The 25763-nt window shown below is 41.3% G+C and overlaps 1 protein-coding gene across 1 annotated transcript in view; it reads left to right on the top strand.

Moving 5' to 3' along the window:
- LOC306765162 (voltage-dependent T-type calcium channel subunit alpha-1I-like) overlaps positions 1-25763 on the top strand; it is a gene marked incomplete at its 5' end in the record, with an annotated part of 138867 nt that overhangs the window by 85776 nt on the left and 27328 nt on the right. The window contains 17 exons of the mRNA XM_079252531.1: positions 1227-1344; positions 1489-1644; positions 1974-2064; positions 2945-3099; positions 3272-3973; positions 4565-4665; positions 12491-12614; positions 12798-12866; positions 15113-15291; positions 16029-16155; positions 16535-16660; positions 16767-16856; positions 16973-17165; positions 18164-18315; positions 19130-19239; positions 22101-22234; positions 22626-22696. Of these exons, the coding sequence (XP_079108657.1) occupies positions 1227-1344; positions 1489-1644; positions 1974-2064; positions 2945-3099; positions 3272-3973; positions 4565-4665; positions 12491-12614; positions 12798-12866; positions 15113-15291; positions 16029-16155; positions 16535-16660; positions 16767-16856; positions 16973-17165; positions 18164-18315; positions 19130-19239; positions 22101-22234; positions 22626-22696 (2698 nt within the window). The remainder of the gene's footprint in view (positions 1-1226; positions 1345-1488; positions 1645-1973; positions 2065-2944; positions 3100-3271; positions 3974-4564; positions 4666-12490; positions 12615-12797; positions 12867-15112; positions 15292-16028; positions 16156-16534; positions 16661-16766; positions 16857-16972; positions 17166-18163; positions 18316-19129; positions 19240-22100; positions 22235-22625; positions 22697-25763) is intronic.

Consider the following 25763-nt stretch of genomic DNA (forward strand, 5'->3'; position numbering starts at 1 on the left):
TAATTCCTCTTTAATTCAAACTAAAAGTTCATTTTGCTCTTAACTGGAGAAAAAGTCTATTTAGAATTAAGGTTCATTTCAAAGTGAGAGGCTGGTTTATTCATGTTTTAAATCTGAACTGATTAATTCTTCCATTATGTAAACCTTCATTCCAAAAGGTAATTCCGATCATACTGCGGATGCTCCTTAGCTTGTTCCATCCCGATGATGCACATATTCCACAGGTTGTTTTACCTCCTGTCTTCGGTAGTTTATCTTCCTTCTCCTTCTCAGCTGCTGAAAAAAGTGAAGTAGTATGCTTGTGTCAAGCTGGTACTTCAAAATTTGAATCAAAATAACAGAAACACTGGTACTTATTATGTAGTTTTCCATGTTACGACCAGATGACAAGCAGAAAGCCTTTCTGGTAGACGTAAGTATGTCACGCCCGCCCCCTGTCCAATCAGAACCCTTCCTAACCCGCTGATCTAAAAAAGAATTAAGTAAGGACGTGTTTCCATGTAAACCTGAAATCGGAATTATTATTTCCATGTAAACTTTGAGAATATTGTTAATTCTGAATTATTTCATTCTGAATTATTAATTCCAAATTAAAAAAAACATCATGTAAGCGTACCCCGTGTTAAATGAAAAAAAGGAAAGGGAAAGAAGGCTCCATAAAAGAACAAAGTGTTTTCAGGTCCCACCTACATAACACCTACCATTCTTTTCTTGACTCACCTCCCCAGGTGGTTTGTCAACCATTCACACCTTAAATGCGTTGCCAAAACAGTTAGGCAAACAGCTTACAGGTGACAATGACTCCAGCAACCCACAGCACGGACGAGTGGGTCAGTGACATATATGTGACCCCTCTATGTGTGAATTTGAGTCACAAGCAGCAGTTCATCAGCCTGCAACTTTCCACCAGTCACTCAGAACAGAAGAAGCTTTTCAGACAAGAGGTGATCATCAACATCCCAGAACTTTAATTCTGGCATGTAGGATTCCCAGGAGCAGGATGAATTTAGGAAGAATTGTATTTATGTATTGTGTCTGTGCTTTGATCTGGATTGTACATAGGATAACTCCTACAATCATTATATGCTCATTATATTTTTTTAGTATGTACTTTGGACTGATTAATATCTGAAAGACTAAAAGCTTTGGAGATTGTTTATTGTATAGATTATAAACACAAGTGGAAAGTCTGAAGTAAGAGACAGAAAACCCTCTTTGTGTTTTAGTATTCTGGGGATGCACATCTTTGGCTGTAAGTTCAGTCTGAAGACAGAGGCAGGAGACACGGTACCTGACCGGAAGAATTTCGACTCCCTGCTTTGGGCCATCGTCACCGTGTTTCAGGTACTGATACTTTAAACCCACATAAATCCTTTCCAAGCACTTTGTTTTTTGCAGCTTTTAACTTATTTGCTCATGACTTGGGCTCACATGTCTGCCGAGCAAACAACCAACATGCGCTCCCCTCTGTGTGCACATTTGGTGTAGATTCTGACTCAGGAGGACTGGAACATGGTGCTGTACAATGGCATGGCATCCACCTCCCCTTGTGCTGCTCTCTACTTTGTAGCGCTAATGACGTTTGGAAACTATGTGCTCTTTAATTTGCTGGTTGCCATCCTGGTTGAAGGTTTTCAAGCTGAGGTGAGATACTTTTAACTATAACACTTAACCCTTTATAGGGCACTCAGTGATTTACCTTGAAATTAGAAATTTTAACCTAAAATTTTCCTACGTTGACAAAAAAGAGAGTATTTTCATACTGAAGATGAAAGAAAACAAAGTGATGAGAAATAGTCACTTGCCCTATAAAGAGTTAAGTAAATGTGTGATATGAAGAGAAAATATATGTACTTATCGCAGTTTGTAACGGCTTTTTATTGCACTTTTGACTATTTTTTCCCAGTCTCTGTTTCATCATTTGTGTTTCCTCTACCTGTAACCCCTTCATTTTCTCTCCGTCTCCTCTGCAGGGTGATGCAAACCGTTCTTACTCAGACGATGACAGGTCTTCTTGTAATTTTGATGAAAATGAAAAGCAAAAAGACTCCCTACATCTTTCAGGTACTGATACTTTCAACAGCTTTGCAACATTTTAAGACTGTTTTCTGTCTCACCTCTGAAATTTAATGTCAATCTCAGTGACTGAAAAGGGAGGCGTCGTTTCTGAAAACATGAGCTAAAAGATGTGCTAATGTAAAATCATCATAATCTCCAGAAACAGGCACTTAAATATGAATTCATTTGTTTTTGTTTGGAAAAAAAAAAATGACTTTAGCTTTTTTGTTTTAGTATTGTTATTGCTGCTAGTGGGTGAAGAGGCACAATCATACTGAAGCTGTAATTTGTCAAATTAAAAAAAGAAAATCTTCGTTACTACAAGAAGCCTTGATAGGCATAATTTTCCAGACTGAAATGTAAGTTGAACAAACTTTTCTCTACACATCCAGCCAACCAAAAGAGCATTTGGAATCATTTAGCAGCCCGTCAGGGTGCTGCGTGATGATGTCTGATTACAGCGCTCCTGAGCCCAAATCTACTTTTTTAAAGATATTTATGATGTCAGTGTTTATCAAAATCAGACTCACCAAAATATACTTTTGAGAATGGATAACCCTCTAGTAGATATCCCCTTTTTGCACTTTAATAAGTTCCTCCCTGGCTCCTATAAGGCAATTTATTGTAAATGAAACCTTCTCCTGCCCCTCGGAGGTGTCTGTAACATTGTTTTAGGGCATTTATTGTGTGCAGTGATGGAGAGAGGTCTGCCTTCGCGGCAACAACACAGGAAGAAAACAAAAGGAAGCAAGGGGCTTATTTAATCTTTTCTGTCTTTGACAGCGTCTTTAAGCTCATACATCATCTTTCATTCTCTCATCCTCGCCTCTGTTTTACACTATCATTCATTTTCTCTTCTCCTCTCCCCTTTCCCACTCTTCTGTAGACCCGAAGATCTGCACCCTCACTCCTAATGGACACCTGGACCTGTCCCTGCTGCCTGCCGGTCTGTTTCCCGGAGAGAGGTTGACTTTCGCGCTTGGCTCCAGGAAGAATAGTGTGATCTCTCTCGGCAGAGCCGACCTGGACAAGAGGGCCGTGGTAAGTGAAATGGGCCGTTAAGACAAACTGTAACCACTTCTGGTCAGCTCCTGCCTGAATGGGGGCAACATCATGGGTCAGTTGTTACAGATGTTAGATTTATTGGATTTCCCCACAATATTAATGAATCACTTTTGGATCTTCTTTTTCTTTTTTTTTCTCTCTTTCTCAGTTTCCAGGTCGAGGTTATCACAACTGGGGCCGTCCAATGCCTCCCCAGCCGCACCCCTTGTGGGCCCGTCGCTCCAGCTGGAGCAGCCTTGGAGGACGGCCCTGCTGCTCCTCATCTCCCTCTGCTAGCCCCGCCTTCACCCCTACATCTGCCAGGCCCTTCTATGGCTACGGCCTGGGCGGTCTGGGAGGGGTGGTAGGAGGAAGCCTTCGTATCCGTGGTCCCCGTGCCTCCTCTTCCCCTCACCACCACCACCACCACCATATCCAGCCAGATGAGGAGGAGTCCCTTCTCTCTCCTCCTCCTGTTGCTCCCCACTCTCTCCAGCTTCCCCATCCTCTGCTTCCTGGGTACTTTGCACCACGGCGGGACCGCCGCGCTCTTTCCTTAGAGCTTCCCCATGTGCTGCAGGTTCCAGCCTCACACCCACCACACCACCCGCTGCCTCCTATGACACTTCATGCGCACCACAGGAAGAAGAGCCTCTCTGGGGGGCTGGTAATCAGTGGCGGTGACTTAGAAGCAGCTCACCAGGACTGTAATGGAAAAACCCCACTCTCCCACCTTCTCCAGCCACATCCAAAACGACAGACTGAGCAGCCTGGAAGGGCAAACGCTGAGAGCCAGCTGATGGCTGACGTCTTCCCCCAGGTCAACACACGCAGCAAGAACCGGGAAGATCTGGATGATGAGATCGATTATGTAGGTTGCTTTGTGCATGTAGGGATAAAGAAGTTAAGTAGTCGTTGAAAGTTAAAATATGCTGGCATCGTTTTCCCATCGACATTCCACACATGCAAGTAATCATCTTCAAGACAGTATGTGAAAGCTTGTGAGGAAAAGAAAAAAAAAAATCAGCAAGCAAACACAATCTGGTTTTGTGTTTTGTAACATCCAAACCATTATGTTTTATGTTAAAGTACAAGATTTTAAGCAAGCAAGCAATAATCTTTTCCTCTCTTGTGTAGGATTTTCTTGTAATTTGTATAAAACCCGCACTCTCCATCACCTGGGCCTCATGGGAGTCCCATTGTTTTCATTGTAAACAAGTCTGTGCATGAGCGAAACAAGGTTAATTAGAAAGAAGTATTTCGACAGCAGGGGGGAGGGGGGGGGGGGGGGGGGGGGCGCTGTACAGATGGTGATGTTGGAAGATACTGCAAGCTATTTCTATAGAACTCTCTCCCTTATATAAATAATTTAGATATGGAACTTAAACAGGCATCTTATCTGTGAAGTTCTGTGTCTCTCTGCTTGGATGTTTGTGCCTTGATGTGCTGTAATTTGTTGCAGAGTTTGTGCTTCCGCATCCAGAAGATGATGGAAGCCTACAGACCAGACTGGTGTGAGACAAGAGAGGATTGGTCTGTTTTCCTTTTCTCCCCACAGAACAAGTAAGTTGCAATCTGACTGCTGCTTCCAGTGCATAAAGTAATGGACTGATCGGTTGCTTAACTCTGAAACACTAAGATTGGGGGATTTTTACCCTTGCTACATTGGTTTTGAAAGACTACCCATCCTACTTTAGTGTTCTAGGTTCATTTAAAATGTGGGTAGATTTGTAGTCAGAGCATATAACCTTTGGTAGCTGTCAAAAGCAACAAATCCAGAAACAAGCAAGTGTCAGAAAACTGCAAGAGCATTTGACAAGAGTGCTCTTTACTTTTGCCAAGACTGAGGTAAAAAAAAAAAAAAAAACAGAAAAATTGTAAGACTGTCATTGAAATGAAGCATTTCTAAATTAGAGCATGTCCATCTTGGCTACAAAGTTTATGTAAATCCTGTAAGTTTTTGGAGGGATTCTGCAAACAGACAATGACGGGCACTCAGAGAGCACATCCTCTGCCAACGCCAAGGCTGTACTACTCAGTTTTGATCAAAGTGATCCTAATTTGCACTAAAAGTTTGTGGGTTTTATTCTGAGCCCACACTCAAAATTCTCATTTAAATCTCCTTCAGATTTGTTGGGTAGATTTTGGATAATCATCCTAACACACAAAATTACTGCTGTGATCACACCACTGGTACATATAACACTGTTACACAAGATAGAACAATCTGAACTTTTTTTTTTTTTTTTTTTTTTATTTGCTGTGTGTTGACATGTTTTTGCTTTCTGTTGTTCAGCACCTGAGAATAATCAGGAAATATGATCAGTGTTTAACAGACTTTGACAATCAAGGTTCAAGTTGGGCAGCTGTAGCTCAGGAGGAAGAGCAGTTCTCTCCCAACTTTCCAGTTGGGAGATTGATTCCAGGCTTCTCCTGACTATGTGCCAAAGTGTCCTTAAGCAAGACACGTTGCCCCCTGATGTGCCTATCGGGCTATGAGTGTGTATGTAAGTCGCTTTGGATAAAAGCGACTTGATGTCTGCTAAGTGACTGTAGAATAGAAAGTACTGATCCCCATCTATCTTTTTTTTCTATTAAGAAGTCTCATCATCTGTTAGACTGCAGGTTGAAGTGACCCAAATCTGATTTTTTCCCCCCTGTGCAATCTGTATCTGATCTTTCAATAACAGTCTGAATGAAACAGATCCGTTTTTTTTAAATGCGACTCACACCATTTGGATATCATCTCGTCTCGTCTTTGTACCGCTTATCCGGGGTCGGGTCGCGGGGGCAGCAGCCTGAGCAGGGAAGCCCAGACTTCCCTCTCCCCAGCCACATTTGCCAACTCTGCGGGGGGGATCCCGAGGCGTTCCCAGGCCAGCTGAGAGATATAATCCCTCCAGCATGTCCTGGGTCTTCCCCGGGGTCTCCTCCCAGAGGGACGTGCCTGGAAAACCTCACCAGGGAGGCATCCAGGTGAGAAGGCTAAACGTAAATACCGTAAGATTGTAATTCACGTCGGCGGTAACGACACCTGGTTACGCCAATCGGAGGTCACTAAAATTAATGTTGCTTCGGTGTGTAACTTTGCCAAGAGCATGTCGGACTCCGTAGTTTTCTCTGGTCCCTTGCCAAATTTAATTAGCGATGACATGTTTAGCCGCATGTCATCTTTCAACCGCTGGTTGTCTAGGTGGTGTCCCGATAACAACGTGGGTTTTATAGATAATTGGAGCGCTTTTTGGGGAAAGCCTGGTCTTATTAGGAGAGATGGCATCCATCCCACGTTGGATGGAGCCGCTCTCTTATCTAGCAATATGGACTCTTTTATTAGTCAGCTAAATTGACAACTCAGGGTTGGGACCAGGAGGCAGAATTGTAGTCCTACACACTTTTCTGCAGCTTCCCACCTGCCGCCGCCCACCCAAAACCCCATTCCGACCTTATACAACTCCCCAGCAGTAAGAATTAAACAACACAAAAACACTTCTGGGGTTAATCGTGAAAACCTCATAAAAATAAAAACAATGGATCTAATAAAATCTGAAAATAAGACAATAAAGTGTGGCCTACTGAATATCAGATCCCTCCCAAATAAGTCTTTATTAGTCAATGATCACCACATTGATTTATTCTGTTTTACGGAAACCTGGTTACAGCAAGAGGATTATGTTAGTATTAATGAAGCTACGCCAGCTAACTATTTAAACTTTCACATTCCTAGAACTACAGGCAGAGCAAGTGTTGCAGCTATTTTTCAGTCTGAATTTTTCATTAATCCTAAGCACAAAACTAACTATAAATCCTTTGAATTCCTGACATTAAATTTATCTCATCCAAAATGGAATTCAGAGAAACCGCTCCTTTTAGCATTAGTGTATCGCCCACCTGGACCTTACTCCGAGTTTCTGACCGAATTCTCTGATCTCTTGTCTGAGTTAGTGCTGACTACTGATAAGGTCATTGTACTAGGTGATTTTAATATTCATGTTGACGATGAAAATGATAGTTTAAACATTTCCTTTAGCTCTATTCTAAACTCAATTGGGTTTTCACAAAATGTCAATGGTGCCACTCACTCTCATGGCCATACTCTTGATCTTGTTCTAACATATGGTATTAAGACTGATAAGCTCAAAGTATTTCCTCAAAACCCTGTCTTGTCCGATCACTTCTTATTAACCTTTGAATTCACTTTATTTGATTACTCACTGACCAAAAATAAATTCTACTACAGTAGATGTTTATCAGACAATAATATTACAAAATTTAAACAATCAATTGAATCAATTTTTTCACCTCTACCATGTGTTAGCATGACTGAGAGTCCCCCTTTAAGCCTTACTCCTGCTCAGATTGGTCAACATGCTGATACTATAACAGCTTCAATGCGTACAACCTTGGATAATGTTGCCCCCCTAAAGAAGAAGAAATTAGGTAAGATTATGAAGGCTCCCTGGTTTAATTCCCAGCTTCGAGCTCTAAAACAGGCATCAAGGCGTTTGGAAAACAGATGGCGTTCATCAGGACTAGAGGAGTCTCACTTAACCTGGAAAGAAAGTTTAATTGTATACAAAAAAGCCTTACATACGGCAAGAACAGCTTATTATTCATCATTGATAGAGGAAAACAAAAACAACCCTCAGTTTCTTTTCAGCACTGTAGCTAGGCTTACTAGGAGCCGGAGCGCTGTGGAGCCATGTATTCCTTTCTCACTTAGCTGTGATGATTTCATGTATTTTTTCAGGAATAAAATTGACACTATTGAGATCAAATTCACAATACTCTTCCTTCTACCTATAATGTTGAGCCTGTTGGGGTCTCCGAAGCATCCTTACAACCAGGATCTGACTTGTGTCTAAATAGTTTCTGTCCTGTCCAACCCTCTGAATTAACTAAAATAATAGCTTCATCTAAACCATCCACCTGTATCTTAGACCCTTTCCCAACGAGCCTCTTTAAGGACATTTTCCCTTTAATTAATACATCACTACTAAATCTTATCAATATGTCTTTAGTGACAGGATATGTACCACAGTCATTTAAAACTGCTGTAATCAAGCCTTTACTTAAAAAGCAATCTCTGGATCCAGAGGTGATAGCAAATTATAGACCTATATCTAACCTCCCGTTTATGTCCAAAATTCTGGAGAAAATAGTTTCAGCTCAGCTACATGCCCACCTGAGCAGAAATAATTTATGCAAGGAGTTTCAGTCAGGATTTAGAGCTCATCATAGCACTGAGACGGCATTGGTGAAAGTTACTAATGACCTTCTTATGGCCTCAGACAAAGGACTTGTATCCATACTTATCTTGCTTGATCTTAGTGCTGCATTTGATACCGTCGATCATAACATTCTGTTACAAAGACTAGAACAGGTGATTGGAATTACAGGTACAGCGTTAAGCTGGTTTAAATCATATTTATCTGATAGACTTCAGTTCGTTCATGTAAATGACAAGTCCTCCTCCCAAACTACAGTAAGTCATGGAGTTCCTCAAGGTTCTGTACTTGGATCAATACTCTTCACGCTATATATGCTCCCTTTAAGCAAAATTATTAGACAGCATGGAATAAACTTTCATTGTTATGCAGATGATACTCAACTATACTTATCCTTTAAACCAGATGAAACAAACCAGCCCAATAGGCTACAAAATTGTCTCATAGACATAAAGACTTGGATGTCTAGAAATTTTCTCCTCTTAAACTCAGATAAGACTGAAGTAATTCTCGTTGGATCTGAAAAACTCAGAGCTAAATTTTCCGGTTTTGTAATGAACCTGGATGGCATTACTTTAGCTTCCAGTGCTACAGTGAGAAACCTTGGAGTAATATTTGACCCTGACCTGTCCTTTGGCCCACATATTAAGCAGGTTACTAAAACAGCCTTCTTTCATTTACGTAATATAGCCAAAATTAGGGACATTCTGTCTCGGAGTGATGCAGAAAAACTGGTTCACGCTTTTGTTACTTCGAGACTAGATTACTGTAACTCTCTATTACTGGGCTGTCCTAAATATGCCCTGAAAACCCTTCAGCTGATCCAGAATTCTGCAGCCAGAGTCCTGACCAGAACCAGCATGAGAGATCATATTTCTCCAGTTTTAGCCTCTTCATTGGCTGCCTGTTGAATCTAGAATAGAATTTAAAATCCTTCTCCTTACATATAAAGCCCTCCACAACCAGGCACCACTATATATCAAAGACCTCATTGTTCCTTATATACCAAGCAGAGTACTTCGTTCGCAGACTGCAGGCTTACTTGTGGTTCCTAGAGTCTCAAAGAGCCGAGCAGGAGGCAGAGCCTTTGGTTATCAGGCCCCTCTCTTATGGAATAAGCTCCCAGTTAGTATTAGGGAAGCAGACACCCTCCCCACCTTTAAGACTAGGCTGAAGACTTATCTTTTTGATAAGTCCTATAGCTAGGGATGGTTAGCATCCCTTAGTTATGCTGCTATAGGTTTAGACTGCTGAGGGACATTTCCTGATACACTGAGCTTCTTTCTTTTTCTCTTTATCTCTCCCTTTACCCCCCCCCCCCCCCCCCCCCCCCCCCCCCATAACAGTGTTGCATCATTAACATGTATGTTAATGATGTCTCAGCAGGTCTGCCTGGCCGGGAGTAGCAGTTCCTGTTGTCTGTTGTCTGTTGTCTTTCTGTCCCCTTTCCCCCACACAGCAGAGGCAGATGGCTGCCTGTCCTGAGCCGGGTTCTGCCGGAGGTTTCCTTCCTGTTAAAAGGGAGATTTTTCCTTCCCACTGTTGCCAGTGTGCTTGCTCAGGATGGGAGATTGAGTTGGACTCAACTCAATCTGTTGGTTTCCTTATATAGGCTATTATGAATTGGCCTTCATTATGTTTTCCCCTCTGTCTGTAAAGCGTCTTGAGATGGCATTGCCGTGATTTGACGCTATATAAATAAAGTTGAATTGAATTGAATTGAATCCTAACTAGATGCCCGAGCCACCTCAACTGGTTCCTCTCGATGCGGAGGAGCTGCGGCTCTACTCTAAGTTCATTGGTGCTGCCACGACAGGCACCAACGACCTTACGGCCACAGCTCCGGCTGGCCGCCTCAGCAATAGAGGCACGGAACACAGCCCATTCGGACTCAATGTCCCCACCTCACTCGGGACATGGTTGAAGTTCTGTTGAAGGTGGGAGCTGAAGCTCGCTCTGACGGGGGACTCAGCCAGACGTTCCCAGCAGACCCTCACAACACGTTTGGACCTGCCAGATCTGACCGGCTTCCTCCCCCACCATCTGAGCCAACTCACCACCAGGTGGTGATCAGTTGACAGCTCCGCCCCCCTCTTCACCCGAGTGTCCAAGGCATGCGGCCGCAGGTCCGATGATACGACTACAAAATCGATCATCGAACTGCGGCCGAGAAAATCCTGATGCCAGGTGTACATATGGACACTCTTATGTTGGAACATGGTGTTCGTTATGGACAATCCATGACAAGCACAGACGTCCAATAACAAAACACCATTTGGGTTCAGAGGGGGGGGACCATGCCTCCCAATCACTCCTCTCCAGGTCTCACTGTCATTGCCCACGTGAGCATTGAAGTCCCCCAGCAGAACAATGGAGTCCCCAGAAGGAGCACCCTCCAGCACTCCCTCCAAGGACTCCAGAAAGGGTGGGTACTCTGAACTGCTGTTCGGCACATAAGCACAGACAACAGTCAGGACTCCCACCCGAAGGCGGAGGGAAACTACCCTTTCATCCACTGGGGTAAACCCCAACATGCAGGCACCAAACTGGGGGCCGATGAGAATGCCCACACCTGCTCGGCGCCTCTCACCATGAGCAACTCCAGAGTGGAAGAAAGTCCAGCCCCTTTCGAGGGTACTGGTTCCAGAGCCCAAGCCATGCGTCGAGGTGAGTCCAACTATATCCAGCCGGAACCGCTCAACCTTGCGCACAAGCTCAGGCTCCTTCCCCACCAGAGAGGTGACATTCCACGTCCCTAGAGCCAGCTTCTGCAGCCGGGGATCGGACCGCCAGGGGCCCCGCCCCTTGCTGCCGCCCAGCTCACACTGCACCTGACCCCTACGGCTCCTCCCGCAGATGATGAGCCCATGGGAGGTGGGGCCCATGTAACCCTTTCGGGTTCAGCCCAACCAGGCCCCATGGGTGAAGGCCCGGCCACCAGACGCTCGGTCTTGTACCCTACCTCCAGGCCTGGTTGATGATTTGGAGATGTGGTCCAAAAAATCTGATATGTGTCTGATTGTGACTTTAGCCTGAACAGCCAGACTGCATTCATCTGACCTACACGATACACAGGTTAGCAACATGAGGTAACAATCCCACTTCCAGTAAATAAAGCCCAAAGCGTTGGCACACAGGTATGGACCACCAAAGATGTTGGTCTGGATGTGACAGCATCAAAGAGAGGTGCTCAAACCTGTGCATAAAGGCCCGCTCTCCCACCACTCCTGGCTGTAACTGGCTATGCCTGGATGGCTAGAAAGTTACTCTCCGCTGTTACCGTCCATCTTTACTTCTACAAACGCGAAGACGTCACACACACTCACTGTGACGTCATCGTGGGACATTTTTAGTGCAAATAAGGTTGATACAGGAGATCACAAACCGAAATGTGAACAGACTCTCAAAACAATTAGATTTCACAAAGAACTCAGAATCGAGCATTTTGCCCTGCAGTCTGAACGTAGCCTTAGAGAACAAGGGACAAACCTCAGGAGGGTATATTTTTAAAACCAGAAGCAGCCCGTAAAATTGTGCATTAATTTGTTGTGATGTGTTACAATCTGCGAGGAAGAGCTCGATCAGACGCGGTTCAGTATTTTAATAAAACCTATTTAAATACTTCAATGCATGTTCCATTACGAATGAATTTAATTTCTCTTGTAGTTTATTCATTTTCATCTTCAGCCTGTTTTTCATCCCTTCCAATAAACACTGCTGCGAAGAAATTTAATTGCTTCTTGGCAGCACCCACTGTCACATGCTAAGTTTTTCAAATGCATATTCAGTATTTATGTGTCCCATCTCTTTCTGCCTCCCTCCTGCCTCCCTCCCTCCTCCCCCCTTTTTTTCTCTGTTTCTCTCACATTCCTCCTTTCTATTCTCCCAGCAGAGCATTGTACTCAGGAGTCCTGTGCTTCTGAGAGCGCTGTTAATGTAATTTGTTTTGAATTAGGAGCAATGTAAACGGGGGCTGAATGAGGCTATTTACTCAGCAAGATGTGAGTGTGCTTCCAAGCACAATCAGGGAGCTGGCTGCCATTTTGCCTGCGTGAAAGTGGTTAATAAATTATATTGTACCTCTTTTTTTTTTTTTAGCTTAATAATAAATGTAGCTCCAATTTAAACTTCTCCATTTACTAATTTTATCCCCCTCTCCTCAGGTTCAGACAGATGTGTCAATCCATTATAGCCCATAAGCTGTTTGACTACGTCGTATTAGCCTTCATCTTCTCCAACTGCATCACAGTGGCTCTGGAGAGGCCCAAGATTCTGCAAGGCAGTTTGGTAAAGCTACTCTCCATGTGTTTGCTGCAAGATACAGCCCTGTTCCTGAATGCTTTGTGCTATAGCCAAATTCTAATGATCAATTTAAGTTTACTGTCTAAAAAGTCCAGTAAACAAGGTTTTAAAACTCCCTTGTGGCTCATTTCCTGTTTCTAACACTCAATATTCTCTCCTCCCATGCAGGAAAGAGTCTTCCTCACCATCTCCAACTACATCTTTACTGCCATATTTGTTGGCGAGATGACTCTCAAGGTAACATTCTTACAACCTGTCTTTCTATTACTGCCAGCGCAGGCCCCCACATAGAGATGCATTCTTTGTCTGCTTGTCTCCTCCCAGTTTGGCCATTCCTCTCAGTCGCCTCAGCGCTCCCACCTCCCTTCCTCTTCACCTCCTTTCTTTCGCAGCGGTTCCCATGTTCCTTTGTCGACTGGAGCAACGAAGCTGTGTCATTAATTAGCAGGATAGTCTGCTCTTCTCGATGTCATCCAGCCCTGCCCCCACACTGTGTCTCTCTTACTTTCCTCTATTTTTAAGTCTATGTTTCCACTTTCTTAAGTTTGGTCTGCTTTCATTAGTCTATTTCTCAGACCTTCGGGTTTCACTCCCTCCCTACTCCACAGTCTCTGTATTCTCTGGGAAAGGCTCTGGTACAAGTGGGCCATCAATTATGCACCCCTATAATCAATTATTAACCAATCATGGCCCGTCAAGGAGCCACAGACTTGTCAGACCCCTGGCCGAGCAGTACATGGATCCTTTCATGTCTCTGTGTGTTTGAATCTCTCGTATCTACGTAATATGTGTTTCTGTGTATTTTTGAGTAACATTAATCTCTCCATAGGACTCCACTACCTGGTTTAGTGTCACTTACAGGATGCAGCTAAATAAAGCACACAGCAGTATGGGGTATCTTCTATTGGATATTTGCTTTCTAGAAACCATATAGATTATATACTGTCGATCTATGAATTGCAAACTTGCACACTTATTATGCATTCAGAGGACTTCTTATCAATGAGGGCAGTTCACATTTTGGCATTCAGACCTCAGATGTTTGCCAGGCCCTGATCCTTCGACCATTTTGATGTTTGCACACAAGGCCCCCATGGTCTCTTTAAGCTTTGCCGAACACTTGGCAAACAGATTCAAATGTCACTAGCAGATTTCTTGCCTAAGCAGGCATTATGCTCCCACTGCTGCTTTGCAAGACACAGTTTCCATCTGTGTGCATGTGCGTTGCAATGCTTGTGCAACACCCATCCCACACTTTATAACTTACAGAGGGGTAAAATTTTATTGTATGCCAGACTGCTTCACACAATATTTTTTAATAGCCAAGTATAACGGAATTGGCTCCGGGGCATCATTACTGCACCAGCAGGAAACACGATGCCAGCTCGGAAATCTGTTTAGTAATGCATGGTTGTCTCGCTCTGTGTGCATGTTAGCATCAACTACAGGTGCCTTTTTAGTCCTATATCTCTTTAAATTTGCTCTCCGTGTGTGTGTGTTTATATGTGATGTCTTTATGGATACTGTTTTAGCAGATGTGTGCGATTTTATGTGTGCAGCATGTCATTGTCTGTTTTGTCTAGATTGCATCTTATCATCTTGCTGTAGAGAGTTTGTACCTGCATCAATGAGCAGATAAACTTTCAGATGTGGCTTCTGCCATGAGAGCAGTTGTCTGAAAAGTACATATCATCGATTAAAGCAGCTCTACTTATCTTTGGCAGATTCCCACATTTTGGTAATATCTCTTGCATCCTTTCTTTTCTCTGAGCTTTCTTCAGCCAGTAAAAGTCAGTCTGTGCTTGAATCTACTTTCATCTCTCTTTCTCTCACATTCCCATCTTGTTTCTGTTGCTCTCTTAAGTACATTTTCTAAACATTTCCACTGAGCTGTCTCGGATTTTCTTTTTGCTGAATAAGCAAAGAAATGTCTAACCTGCACTCATAGTGCAAATCTAAAGGAGTAATACAAATTAATGATAAAGAAAATGAAATATCCTTCCTAGGTTTGTCAAAATATTGGGCATGTTTTTATCTAAAAGTCAAAGTGAGTACGAGTCACCTGCAAATGTACATTTCTGAGCCTATTTCTGTCATCTGATGACTTACAGCATTCCACTGGGTTCTATTCTTTTTACTTTTTCTACATGTATAAAAGGAAAACACCTTCTTTTGGAATCTGTTGCTGCACAATGGCTCTTTTCCACTTTTGGATTTGTTTTCTTTGATTTCAAGTTAATTAGACCAAAATCACTGTGCCAAGTGCAATTTTCCCAGTAAGCGAACCTAACCCAAGTAGGACCCCATGTGTGATGACATCATGGGTATTTCCTTTATTTTTCCCAGATGACAGTTTGATTTTTTTTTAAGCTCAGTCAGAAACACACAACACGGAGCCATCTGTGATTGTGTTTTTAAATTTGTTATGTCATAAATAACTAATCAGATGTTCTACTGCTACGCGTCTTCTTTCTTCCCTCCAGGTGGTTTCCATGGGTTTGTACATGGGGGAGCAGGCATATCTGCGGAGCAGCTGGAACATTCTGGATGGATTCTTGGTTTTTGTGTCACTGATTGACATAGTTGTGTCCATGGCTGGAGGAGCTAAGATCCTGGGAGTGCTCAGGGTGCTCAGGCTTCTCAGGACACTGCGTCCCCTCAGGTATCCATTCAGACTTAACACCCAAAACATTGCCTGTTTTCTGCAGTTCAGGTTTTCTTGTGTCAATATAAGCTTGTTTTGATGCCTGTTAGCCTGTTTTTAATACTAATTATTAGAAAGAAAATCCATCCTGGAAGTTGAAAGCCATACAATAAAGGTAACAAGAAGAAAAGAGGAATTCAGCATAATCATAATTATAATATGAAGACTGATAAGTTTTAAAAATGCTCCGTCAAACTCATTAAGTGATTAATTTGTAGTTGACAAGCATATATAAGTATAACAGAGCTGTCAATATGACTGATAAACAGTCTGCACATTGCTTTAATCAAGACAGTGTCAGTGTCCAGTAAAAATGATTGCAATATGGTGATGCAGCAAAGCAATGCTCTCTGGTCAGAGAAATCCCCAAATCATTTATTTATCCAGTTATTTAACAATTGCAACAGCAAGCAGAAAATCTGGACATAATTGTAAAAAATCATATTATCTGGAATAGCAGTGTTTTCTCTCATGAATGCAACACATGGGCGAAACAATCTCCGAGTTAATCAGTACAATTTTTATGATGTTATTATGTAGGAATGACATGCGTCACTCCAAGCACGTGGTACAGAGAATAAGCACTGCAACGATGACAAACCATGCTCTTAATTTTTTCTTCTTTTTATATCATGTATTTTATTCCTTTTATTTTATGTATAATTATTTGCTTGTAATTTGCTTCCCCTCTGCAGAGTAATTAGCAGAGCTCCAGGACTGAAGCTTGTGGTGGAGACCCTCATCACTTCCCTTAAACCCATTGGCAATATTGTCCTCATCTGCTGTGCATTCTTCATCATCTTTGGCATTCTAGGAGTACAAGTAAGGAATACTGCATTTCTTTGACTCACACTCGTTGCATGCATGTGAATTATTATTAGTTTGTGTATGTGGGTTTTTTTCCCCCTGTTTGTGTCCAATATGGTTTCTAACCCTTATGGGTCTATGTTTTTGTCTCCCTTACTTCCTCTCAGTTAATCACACAAACATCTCTATCTTCATCCCTTTTAAATAAACTTTCTTTGTCTTTTTTTTCTGCTTCTTACATAACTGCAGATCATTTTTGCAGCTGCTGGCTTCTCTGACCACCTCATTATTTTATCTCATTAGAATAACTCACAATGGCTTAATTCTCTCTTATATAAAGAGTCAGATGGCATCAAAGTCTGTTTTTCTCTTTCTTTTCTCTTCCTTTTGACAGCTGTTTAAAGGAAAATTTTTCCACTGTCTTGGCCCCGATGTCAAAAACATTACCAACAAGTCTGACTGTCTGCAAGCAAACTATAAGTGGGTCCACCATAAGTACAACTTTGACAACCTGGGACAGGTGAGGGTCACTTGTGTTTCTTGTAGTGTATTACAATGTTTAAAAGCTCAAATGACTGTATTATGAAGAGCATAATTGTACATCTTACCAATTATCTGTTGTCCAGGCTCTGATGTCCCTGTTTGTACTCGCATCTAAGGATGGCTGGGTCAATATCATGTACCACGGTCTGGATGCAGTGGGTGTAGACCAACAGGTATTTAGGATTTAGGATTTATAAGCCAATCCTTTAGATTTATTTTTCTAAACGACCTTCTTTCTGCTTTCTGTTCTTTTTCTTTCCCATCACATGATTTTGCCTTCCATCTCTAGCCGGTAACCAACAACAACCCATGGATGCTGCTTTATTTCATCTCCTTCCTGCTCATCGTCAGCTTCTTTGTACTCAACATGTTTGTCGGCGTGGTGGTGGAAAACTTCCACAAGTGCCGGCAGCACCAGGAGGTGGAGGAGGCCAAGAGGCGCGAGGAGAAGCGCCAGCGACGCATGGAAAAAAAGAGGAGGAGTAAGAGAGATATACATGGGGAATACGTTGCAGTTACTAATGCAAAGTTTCAATCATTGATCTCAAAGTAGTTTAGTTACTTTTTTTTTTTTTTAACTCTTTTTAAACCAAAAAGACAAATTACCTTTTTTTTTATAGCATATCAAAGTTGTAGACTGGGAACACCTCACCTTAAATTTTCTTGGTACAAACTTTCAAACTCAACAAGGTTAGGTGGACGGTACAGGTGCACAGTCAAACTACAACAAATGTCACCTGAGTGTCCACAGCCAGCCTTTCTTTTTGTCTTTTGGTTATCGTTTTGGTTTGGCTTTGACTCTGAGATACAGTATCACTTCTGCTGTGACCCTTATACGACAAGTGTTAGCCAGCTAAGTGTTTGGACAGAGACAGGCTCCAGTCTAGTTGTAGAATCATTCCAAGGACCACCGATTGGAGGAGGAGGAGATCAACCTGCAGTCCCAGATAGAATGATGATATCACAGTCTTGTTAAAAAAAAAAAAAAGTCAACTTCCAAAAGTCTTTTATTGGCATCTTAAATAGTTTAAATGAATTATATCTTTTGTTTCATTAATCTTCAGAGTGTAGAACATAAAATCTGAAAAAACTTTTAAGGATCTGAAAAATATCAAGTAAACCCAAGTAGTTGCTTGAAAAAGAAGCACTTGAATGTTTCATTTTACCTTGATTGTTTGTGATTTGTCTTCGTTTACACTTGTAGAATAATAAACTCTGATGAAGACATGCTGGAAAAAAGAAAGTATAGACAAGACAATGATAATATAAAGAGATCATTCATGCTTTTGAGGGAATTTAGCCACAATCAAATTATTTAAACTCATATTTCCGACCTCTTATTACCATCACGCATCTCCAGTTGAATTTTTTTTTTTTCTTTTGTTGCAGGAAACAACACTTTGAAACTGATTTATAGCAAAGTTGTATCAGAAATTAATCAAAGCTCTGTTTTTTGTTTTTGGTTTTTTTTTTCCAACAGAAGCCCAGAAACTGCCATACTATGCCAGCTACGGCAACGTACGCCTAATGATCCACACACTCTGCACAAACCACTATCTGGATCTTATCATCACCTTCATCATCTGCATCAACGTCATCACAATGTCCTTGGAGCATTACAATCAGCCTCACGTAAGAAAAAAAAAAAAGCTGACCTTTGTTCTCAAAGATGCGTGGCTTCTCGCCAAGTAAAAAATAAATCTTTGCAGCCCTTTTCTTGCATCAGACCACATCTCGCCTTTTCCAAGCAGCAGCATCCTAGTGTTGCCCCAGTGACACCACTGACTGGTCAACCACCGTGACACCGTGTCCAGGCTCAGTAGCCTGTGTTGTGAGATGCCTCGGACCACGCAAAGAAACTGTGATTGCGCTGCTGATTTGACGTGGGCAGCTGTCAGGGCAGTGATAGCTGATCAGTACATGCATCAGCCCATCCGTGTGGCGGATAGAGGCTCAAAAGCCTAAAAGCACTTTTGTGTGGGAGAGAAAAGTGATTATCTTGAGATAAGATGCCTGTTTGACCTTTAAAATGGAGCAAGCTTTCCTCAAACTGACCGAGCATCAGATAAATATCACAGGTCTTGGCTGTATTTGTCAGCTGTTGGTCCTGACATTTGGCAGCCTCCCACTTGTTAGAAGACACAGCTTTATTCATGAATGGAAGAAACAGCCAGCCAGCTAACATTAAAGTCAGAAAGTGGAAGCTAGACGTGGTCTGAAAAAATTAAAACACACTTGCCTCTGGAATATTCGATTAAGCAGCTCAGAATATGTTTGTTTGTGACGCTACAAAGGCTGTTATTAGGCCTGTTGCACTTTTGATTACCCTCCACAAACAGCTGGAGCATTTCCAGTGTACTTTTTGTGTCTGCCGAGGCTGCACACTCTATCACATGTACACACACACACGCACACACCAGTGTCTTTCTTTACTTTCTCTTTTCAGTCTCTGGATCTTGCACTAAAGTACTGCAACTATTTCTTCACCTCCACTTTTGTGCTGGAGGCTGTTCTCAAACTCATCGCGTTTGGATTCCGTCGCTTCTTCAAAGACAGGTAAAGTGTATGTTCATCATCATTGTCTCGGCAGCATCGACTGTATGAAAAAGCTTCGTCAAAGGGTATATTTTTACTTATTTGCTGCAGTGTGTATGCGTTTATATTTCCAATTCAGCGTAGCTTTTATTTCAGATTCGCAACTGCTCTCTTTTATGATAAATCTGCATCAAAGGTAGACTGCACTGTCTCAGAATGACTGCATGGCAGCATTTCTCAGGGCCCTGCAGTGTTTAACCAGGAACACGTTTGGGATTAGTTAATGAAAAGCAAAATTTAGATCATTAAAATTTACAGTGTCGTTTTATCTTTTTTTTTTCTGTTCATCTCTGTCACTTATCACGTATATGATCACAAAGATATTGAACATTAAAGCCACGATCAGAGCTTTAGGCAAACGGTTTATCCCTTTACTGAACATAATATAAATAGTGCCACAATAAACAGTTATTTAGTTCAAAGTGTTTCTGTCTAAATCCACATTTTGCTTTGATCATGTGAAATGGAAAAAGGACAGAACAGCTTTGACTGCATCAAGGATTATGAATTTTTTTAAAGCTAGCGCTTAGAAGTTCTGGGGTTTTTTTTTTTTCCAGCGAAAAAATGCACTTCATGTATGAAAAATGATCAAATAAGGCTCAGTGACCACCAAGTAGTTTATCATTTCCTCGTTGTATGAAGTTATTTTAAATAAAATATCAATTTGAACCCTTAAAAATGATCACAGCATTATTCATATTATTATTATTTTATGATAAATTCTCACTGTATTGTTCATTCATTAGAAAAAAGTCAAAACTGTCTGTTCATTTTGTTGATGTGATGCCATTTTCCTTTCAAATTTGTCATCTTAGTCACATCGTAATGATCCTTTGCAGCCGTGGTAACTCATAGCTCACTCACTGTAGCTCAAACTTGCTCGTGCACAGTGATGAGACTTTTCAGGGATGTGTGTTATCTGATTAAAGCAGAAATAGATGTGGGAGCTTGTATAATACTGATGGCAGTTTAATGTTATTGGCCTATTTTAGTTTCTGAGGAGAAAGAGCAGCACAGGATGAGACTGGTGGAAAAACGGTTAGGAAGGGAAATAAGGTGAGAGAAGCAGAGAGGAATGCAGAGGGCAGATAACATGTAGCAGGGAAAGATGGACCAATCAAAGAAAAAAGAGGAAGAGGGGACAAATGAGTGATGAAATGAGGAAAAGATGGACAGATATAGTGGGAATTTATCTCACGGTTATCAGCTGGCACTTTGTCTCTTTTTATGAAGTGTTAGCAACAGCCATGAGCAGTCATTGTGCATAGTGGGATTAATGGGCTGGGGTGACTTGCGGGCCAGCTTTAGAACTGGGTCAATGGAGTAGAAGGTAACACACAAACAAGGGCGATGCTATGTTGCTGGTTTTGTGTGGATTCTGTGTGTGACAGGGTGGAAAATGCGTAAATCATGTTTAAGTCAAGTTTTTGATGCGCAAAAGTTTTTTTTGTTGTCGCTTTGCCAAGATGTGCTTAATTGCGCACATTTTATTAATTTGTTAGTGTAATAATATTTCCACAACCTCAAAAAAATAAAAAGATTGTGCATTCACTTTTGCTCCGAGGAACAGGTGGGCAGTCTAATTCCAGGAGGAAGCGCATGTGGAGGATAATAAGTGTGCCTACTGTCAGGCAGAATTACAACAGAGGCCAACGTGATGAAATGCTGGATAATAATGAGTCACAGGTGGCAGTGGAAGCGCTGATGTTAATGGCGTTTTAGATGAGAATTTGGAAACAACTTTGCGAGATGCTTCATCATGTGGGTCGACTTGCTCAGAACAGATACGCATCTGATTTACTCCTTTCCGAAACACCTCACACAGTCTTTAGCTCACAGTGAGTAATCACCAAATAATATGGATGAATCATCACGCTGTCAGTTGTTGCCAGTAGCTGGTAAGTGAATGTGCGGATGTCTCTCATTCTTCCTGTACAAGGTTGGACCCGGACGAGACACAGCAAAAGGACGTCTTACAGTCTGTCGCTGACTGTAGAGCCGTTCCCACTGTTCCCTGCCTGTTTCCAAGCTTTAAATGCTGCAGGGATAGATTTATTGCATGTTTTTAGGGTTGAGACTTGATAGGATCATGTGGTAAAAACTGTGCATACCTTAAAGTAAAATGCATAAATCGAGCTGATGATAAGTTGCACACTTCTATTTGTACATCCTTGTGACCAGTCAAACTCGGTAAGTTAGCAGCTCATATATACAACAACTAGAGCAATTTTTTTTTATTTTTCCTTTTCTGCAACTTCCTTTTTTTTAACCCTCTGATGCATAAATTATTAAAAAGCAATGCAACACTTTAGTTTCACCTGCAATATTTTACACCTACAGACATGTATAGAGGTGTTTTTCTTTGTCTTTAATATTATTTGACTTTTTTTTAAGTTTATTTATTTAATTTATTCTATAGAAATATTTATAAAATGATACATTGTCATATTTATATATTAGCAATATTCTATAAAAATTGACTGGTGTAATTCTTTGTCCTTTTTATCACTAAAGTAAACTTGTTAATTACATGTACATGTATATATTACATTTTTTATCATATTTATTTATTCTTCAGTAAGTGACAGGGTGATTCTCCTAAAGTCCATTGAAGTGGTAAAATTGCAAATATGCCATCGTCACTTAGAAACATGCTAGAAAATAGCCTTTAAATAGGTGGAGTGGACACGCTGCATCAAAGGGTTAAATGTGTATTCCTGCAATGTCCCAACAATAGAATTGTAGCTGTATTCATTGGTTGTGTGTGCGTGGTGCAATTCTGTGGGGTCCATCATGAGCATCTCTGTATGGGCTTGTGCAAGGTGGAACCAGTTGGACCTGGCCATCGTGCTCCTGTCAGTAATGGGCATCATCCTGGAGGAGATAGAGATCAGTGCCGCGCTGCCCATCAACCCCACTATCATCAGGATTATGAGGGTACTGAGGATAGCACGAGGTATGTACGCCACACATCTTCGAAACACTCACACATGCATGTCTATGTGCCACTACACTTCCTGTAAATAGAAGATCAGTTTGCTCATGTTGGTGTGTTAATATGTTGGCACTTTGGCAACAACTTTTGCAGGTCAGTTAGCTGCATTGCAGCTATTGACAGAAGTGTTGTTGTTTGTTTGTTTGTTTGTTTGTGTTTGTGTGTGTGAGTGTGTGTGTGTGTGTGTATGTGAGTGTTGGTGTTACAACAGGCAAAATTATAGACTGACCTTTCCACAATACATTGTTCCAGTTTTGTATGTAATTGAACCTGAGGGATTTCTCACTAAATTGCCACTAATCTCTTTCTCTGATGTGCACACACACACACACACACACACACACACACACAGTGCTGAAGCTGCTGAAGATGGCAACAGGAATGAGAGCCTTGCTGGATACAGTAGTCCAAGCCCTGCCTCAGGTACAACTCTTACACTGCCTCTTATTGTTTGTTTTTCTTTTCTACTCACGGGCACGTACCCCACATTCCCCAGGAGAAAGTCAGCCAGTCTCAGTCTGGAGCTGGCGAGTGTAGGCCCTGCTTCCCTTTTTTTTTTCTTTTTCTTTTGGCCTTTAGGCGACTCTAATGGATGACTCATTCACGTCAAAGACTAGGAGAGTGGAACACAAATATGTGCGCATATACACACACTTGCGCACAAGCACGGCATTTGTCTTTGTGCCTTCAGCACCATGGAGAGTACCCAGACTCCCACTGAGACCACAATGTTGCTACATGCTGTTCTTAAACCAGCCTGTAACTCATTTAGTGGTGAACTGTGTTTCCGAATCAGAGTTTCTAGGCCATCCTTTGCAATTCCAGTGTCCTCAAAGTGTGGCTCCATATAGACCCAGACAGAGTTTAGGTTTTTTACACGGTAAATGTGTTGAAATTGATCATATTTTTTAATCAAAAAGGCTTTTTTTTCCAGTTTTATGAGCTCCTGCGAATCAGGGCTGTTTCACTTTCCCATTACTTATTCAAATTAGAGTCAAGCAACAACATTGCCTTGCATCCAAAAGACTGCTGGGATAGGCTCCAGCTTCCCCGCCACCCTTCATCGGATAAGTTGGGATAATGAATGAATGAATGCATGAATGAATGAATGAATGAATGAATGAATGAATGAATGAATGACCTCCCATTGCAAAAAGATGTACAGCTACAAAGTAACAATTTAAACAGTTTTTTAAGATGAAGAAAGTCTTCTAAAATGATTAGTCAATAATCCAGATTCTCTGCTCTTATTTATGGGGGTTTGTCTGCTGTTCCAGTTTAACAAATTGTGTTTCTATTACCAGTTTTTGCAAAATAAAAGTGAAATTTGTTAGTTTTGACAAACACCAATTGTGATTGTGCAGGTGTTTTTATTAGATAATGTTTAGCATAGAAGTTCTCTTATAGTAAAATGTGTCACTAATAATCCGTTGCACACTTCTATCAGTACACTCTAGTGTCCAGATTTGTGTAGATTTGCAGATTTGAAATTTGACATAAGCTGAGAATTTCGGCTCATGCAACATAGCCTCTTTGCTTTATTTTGGGGTTTTCTACTTGCTGTAGAGAATTTTTTTTAAACCCTTCTCTGTCATTTTTTAATTCATTGTAAAACTCTCTGTTGTTCCATTCTGTGCCATCTTTACTGGAAATGAACTGTTCACATGACCTGCTACGTCACGCCCGGGAACACATAAATTACACTTTTGCAGTAAACTTCTGCATCCAAATACCTGAAAAACCAACTCATGACAGTGTAAAAAACTTTTTAGCAATATTTGTTTTTCCAAAATGTATGAGTTTCCATTAGAGATTTTTTTTATAGCTATATTTTGGTTTTGCAGATTTCTAGGAGTAATGGAGACGCGGCTGTCTCACTCCAGCTTCTTCTATGCTGTCAGATTGCTTCACAACAAGCTAAACTGGAAGATGGAACTCTGAATTTAATGCTGCCATGTTAATACACTTGTTTTAGTCATTGTATCCTGATAAATCAAATCTCTGTGCAAAACAGTTTCTTCCAATTAACACAAACTCAACTTTTGTTTGTTTGGCGCAATTTATTTATTAATTATTTCATGAGGGCAAATTTTTTGATGGGGATCATGATAAAAGCTTAGTTGAAAAATCTAAAATCCTACTCTCAAATGAAAAAGAATAAAACAGTCAAGTTCTGATGAACATGTCAGTGATATTGTTCACTTTGGTGGAAAAAAAATATGATGCAGTGCATCAACTCATTTTTCCTTCCATTAATTTACACTGCCGTTGAAGTGGATCACTTTGGGGGCGTGTAGTGACCCACTTGACTCCACTCCTCCCTTTTCCTTCCCAGGAGCTTCCTCTTTTTAGACCTATAGTGCCAATTAAACCTTGGAGTCTGTTAATACATTATGAAAGAGCACAGAGTCAACAGCCTGAGGTCAGACCACATCTAGACTTCTCCGTACCCTCACTCAGTTCATCTGCTTTCATTAAGAAACATCTAAATAAAAATGACATCTCAATGCAATTTCAATTTAAAAAAACTAGGATGAAAAGAGTTTAAATTTCCTACTTTTGAGATTTAACAATATCTGCAAATCGGAACGGTTTACTAAATGTTATATTTTCAGACTTAAAAAGCCCCAAATCAAATAATGTTTTTGTCCTGAGTTTCGGAGATAGGAATACCTGTAGACACACAAACATATGCACATATAAGCCAGTGATGTTTCCGTAATATATCTGTAACTGTAACTGTAATTCTCTGAGTGCAGTTTTCTCAGCTTTGGGACTCTGCTGGGAATCAACAGCTCCGGAAATGTATATAATAGATGCCATTGTGCCATTAAATGAGTCAGGAAAACAGAGTTTTATGGTTGTAAAGTTGTAAAATATGCTGTTATAGTATTGCTGTAGAAGGTTCATACATGTGCAATCCCTTAACAAATGCAGTACATGTCAACATGTCCCATCAGTCTACCAAAGCATAACTCAGGGTAGGTGCACCATCCACTAACATGTCTAAAGATAAAGAGACAGAATTAATATGAATTAATGCATTTAAATGCAAATATCTATATTTAAAAAGCTTTGAAGCCCCTAAAGCCCCTTTGCAAGTTTTTTTTTTTTTTATGCTGTTTGTGAACACTAAAAGTCATTATTTTTCCTTTGTCTTTTTGTAGAGCTAGTTGTGAACAGATGTCATATTCACACCTGTACAGTGAATAAAAAGCTGAAGCGTGCTGCGCGTTTCCTTGTCCGGAGTTGACACAGCTGAGCTTGCTGTCACTGTCTGCGGTTGTGAATAAATATCTGCTGCACAGTCAGGAGAGGGATGAATCCTCTCATCTCTGTCTGTGGAAAGCTGAGCAATAAAGCAAAGAGGCATGAGGAAAAAACAAAAAGTTAACAGACGGGTGGGGGGGAGGCTGTCTCAGGACACACAGCTGAGACACAACAACAGGTGTAAAGCCTTATTCATGGTCTTGCATACACAACACACACA

This window comes from Telmatherina bonti (assembly GCF_933228915.1).
Source record: "Telmatherina bonti genome assembly, chromosome: 14".
Classification (NCBI taxonomy): Eukaryota; Metazoa; Chordata; class Actinopteri; order Atheriniformes; family Telmatherinidae; genus Telmatherina; species Telmatherina bonti.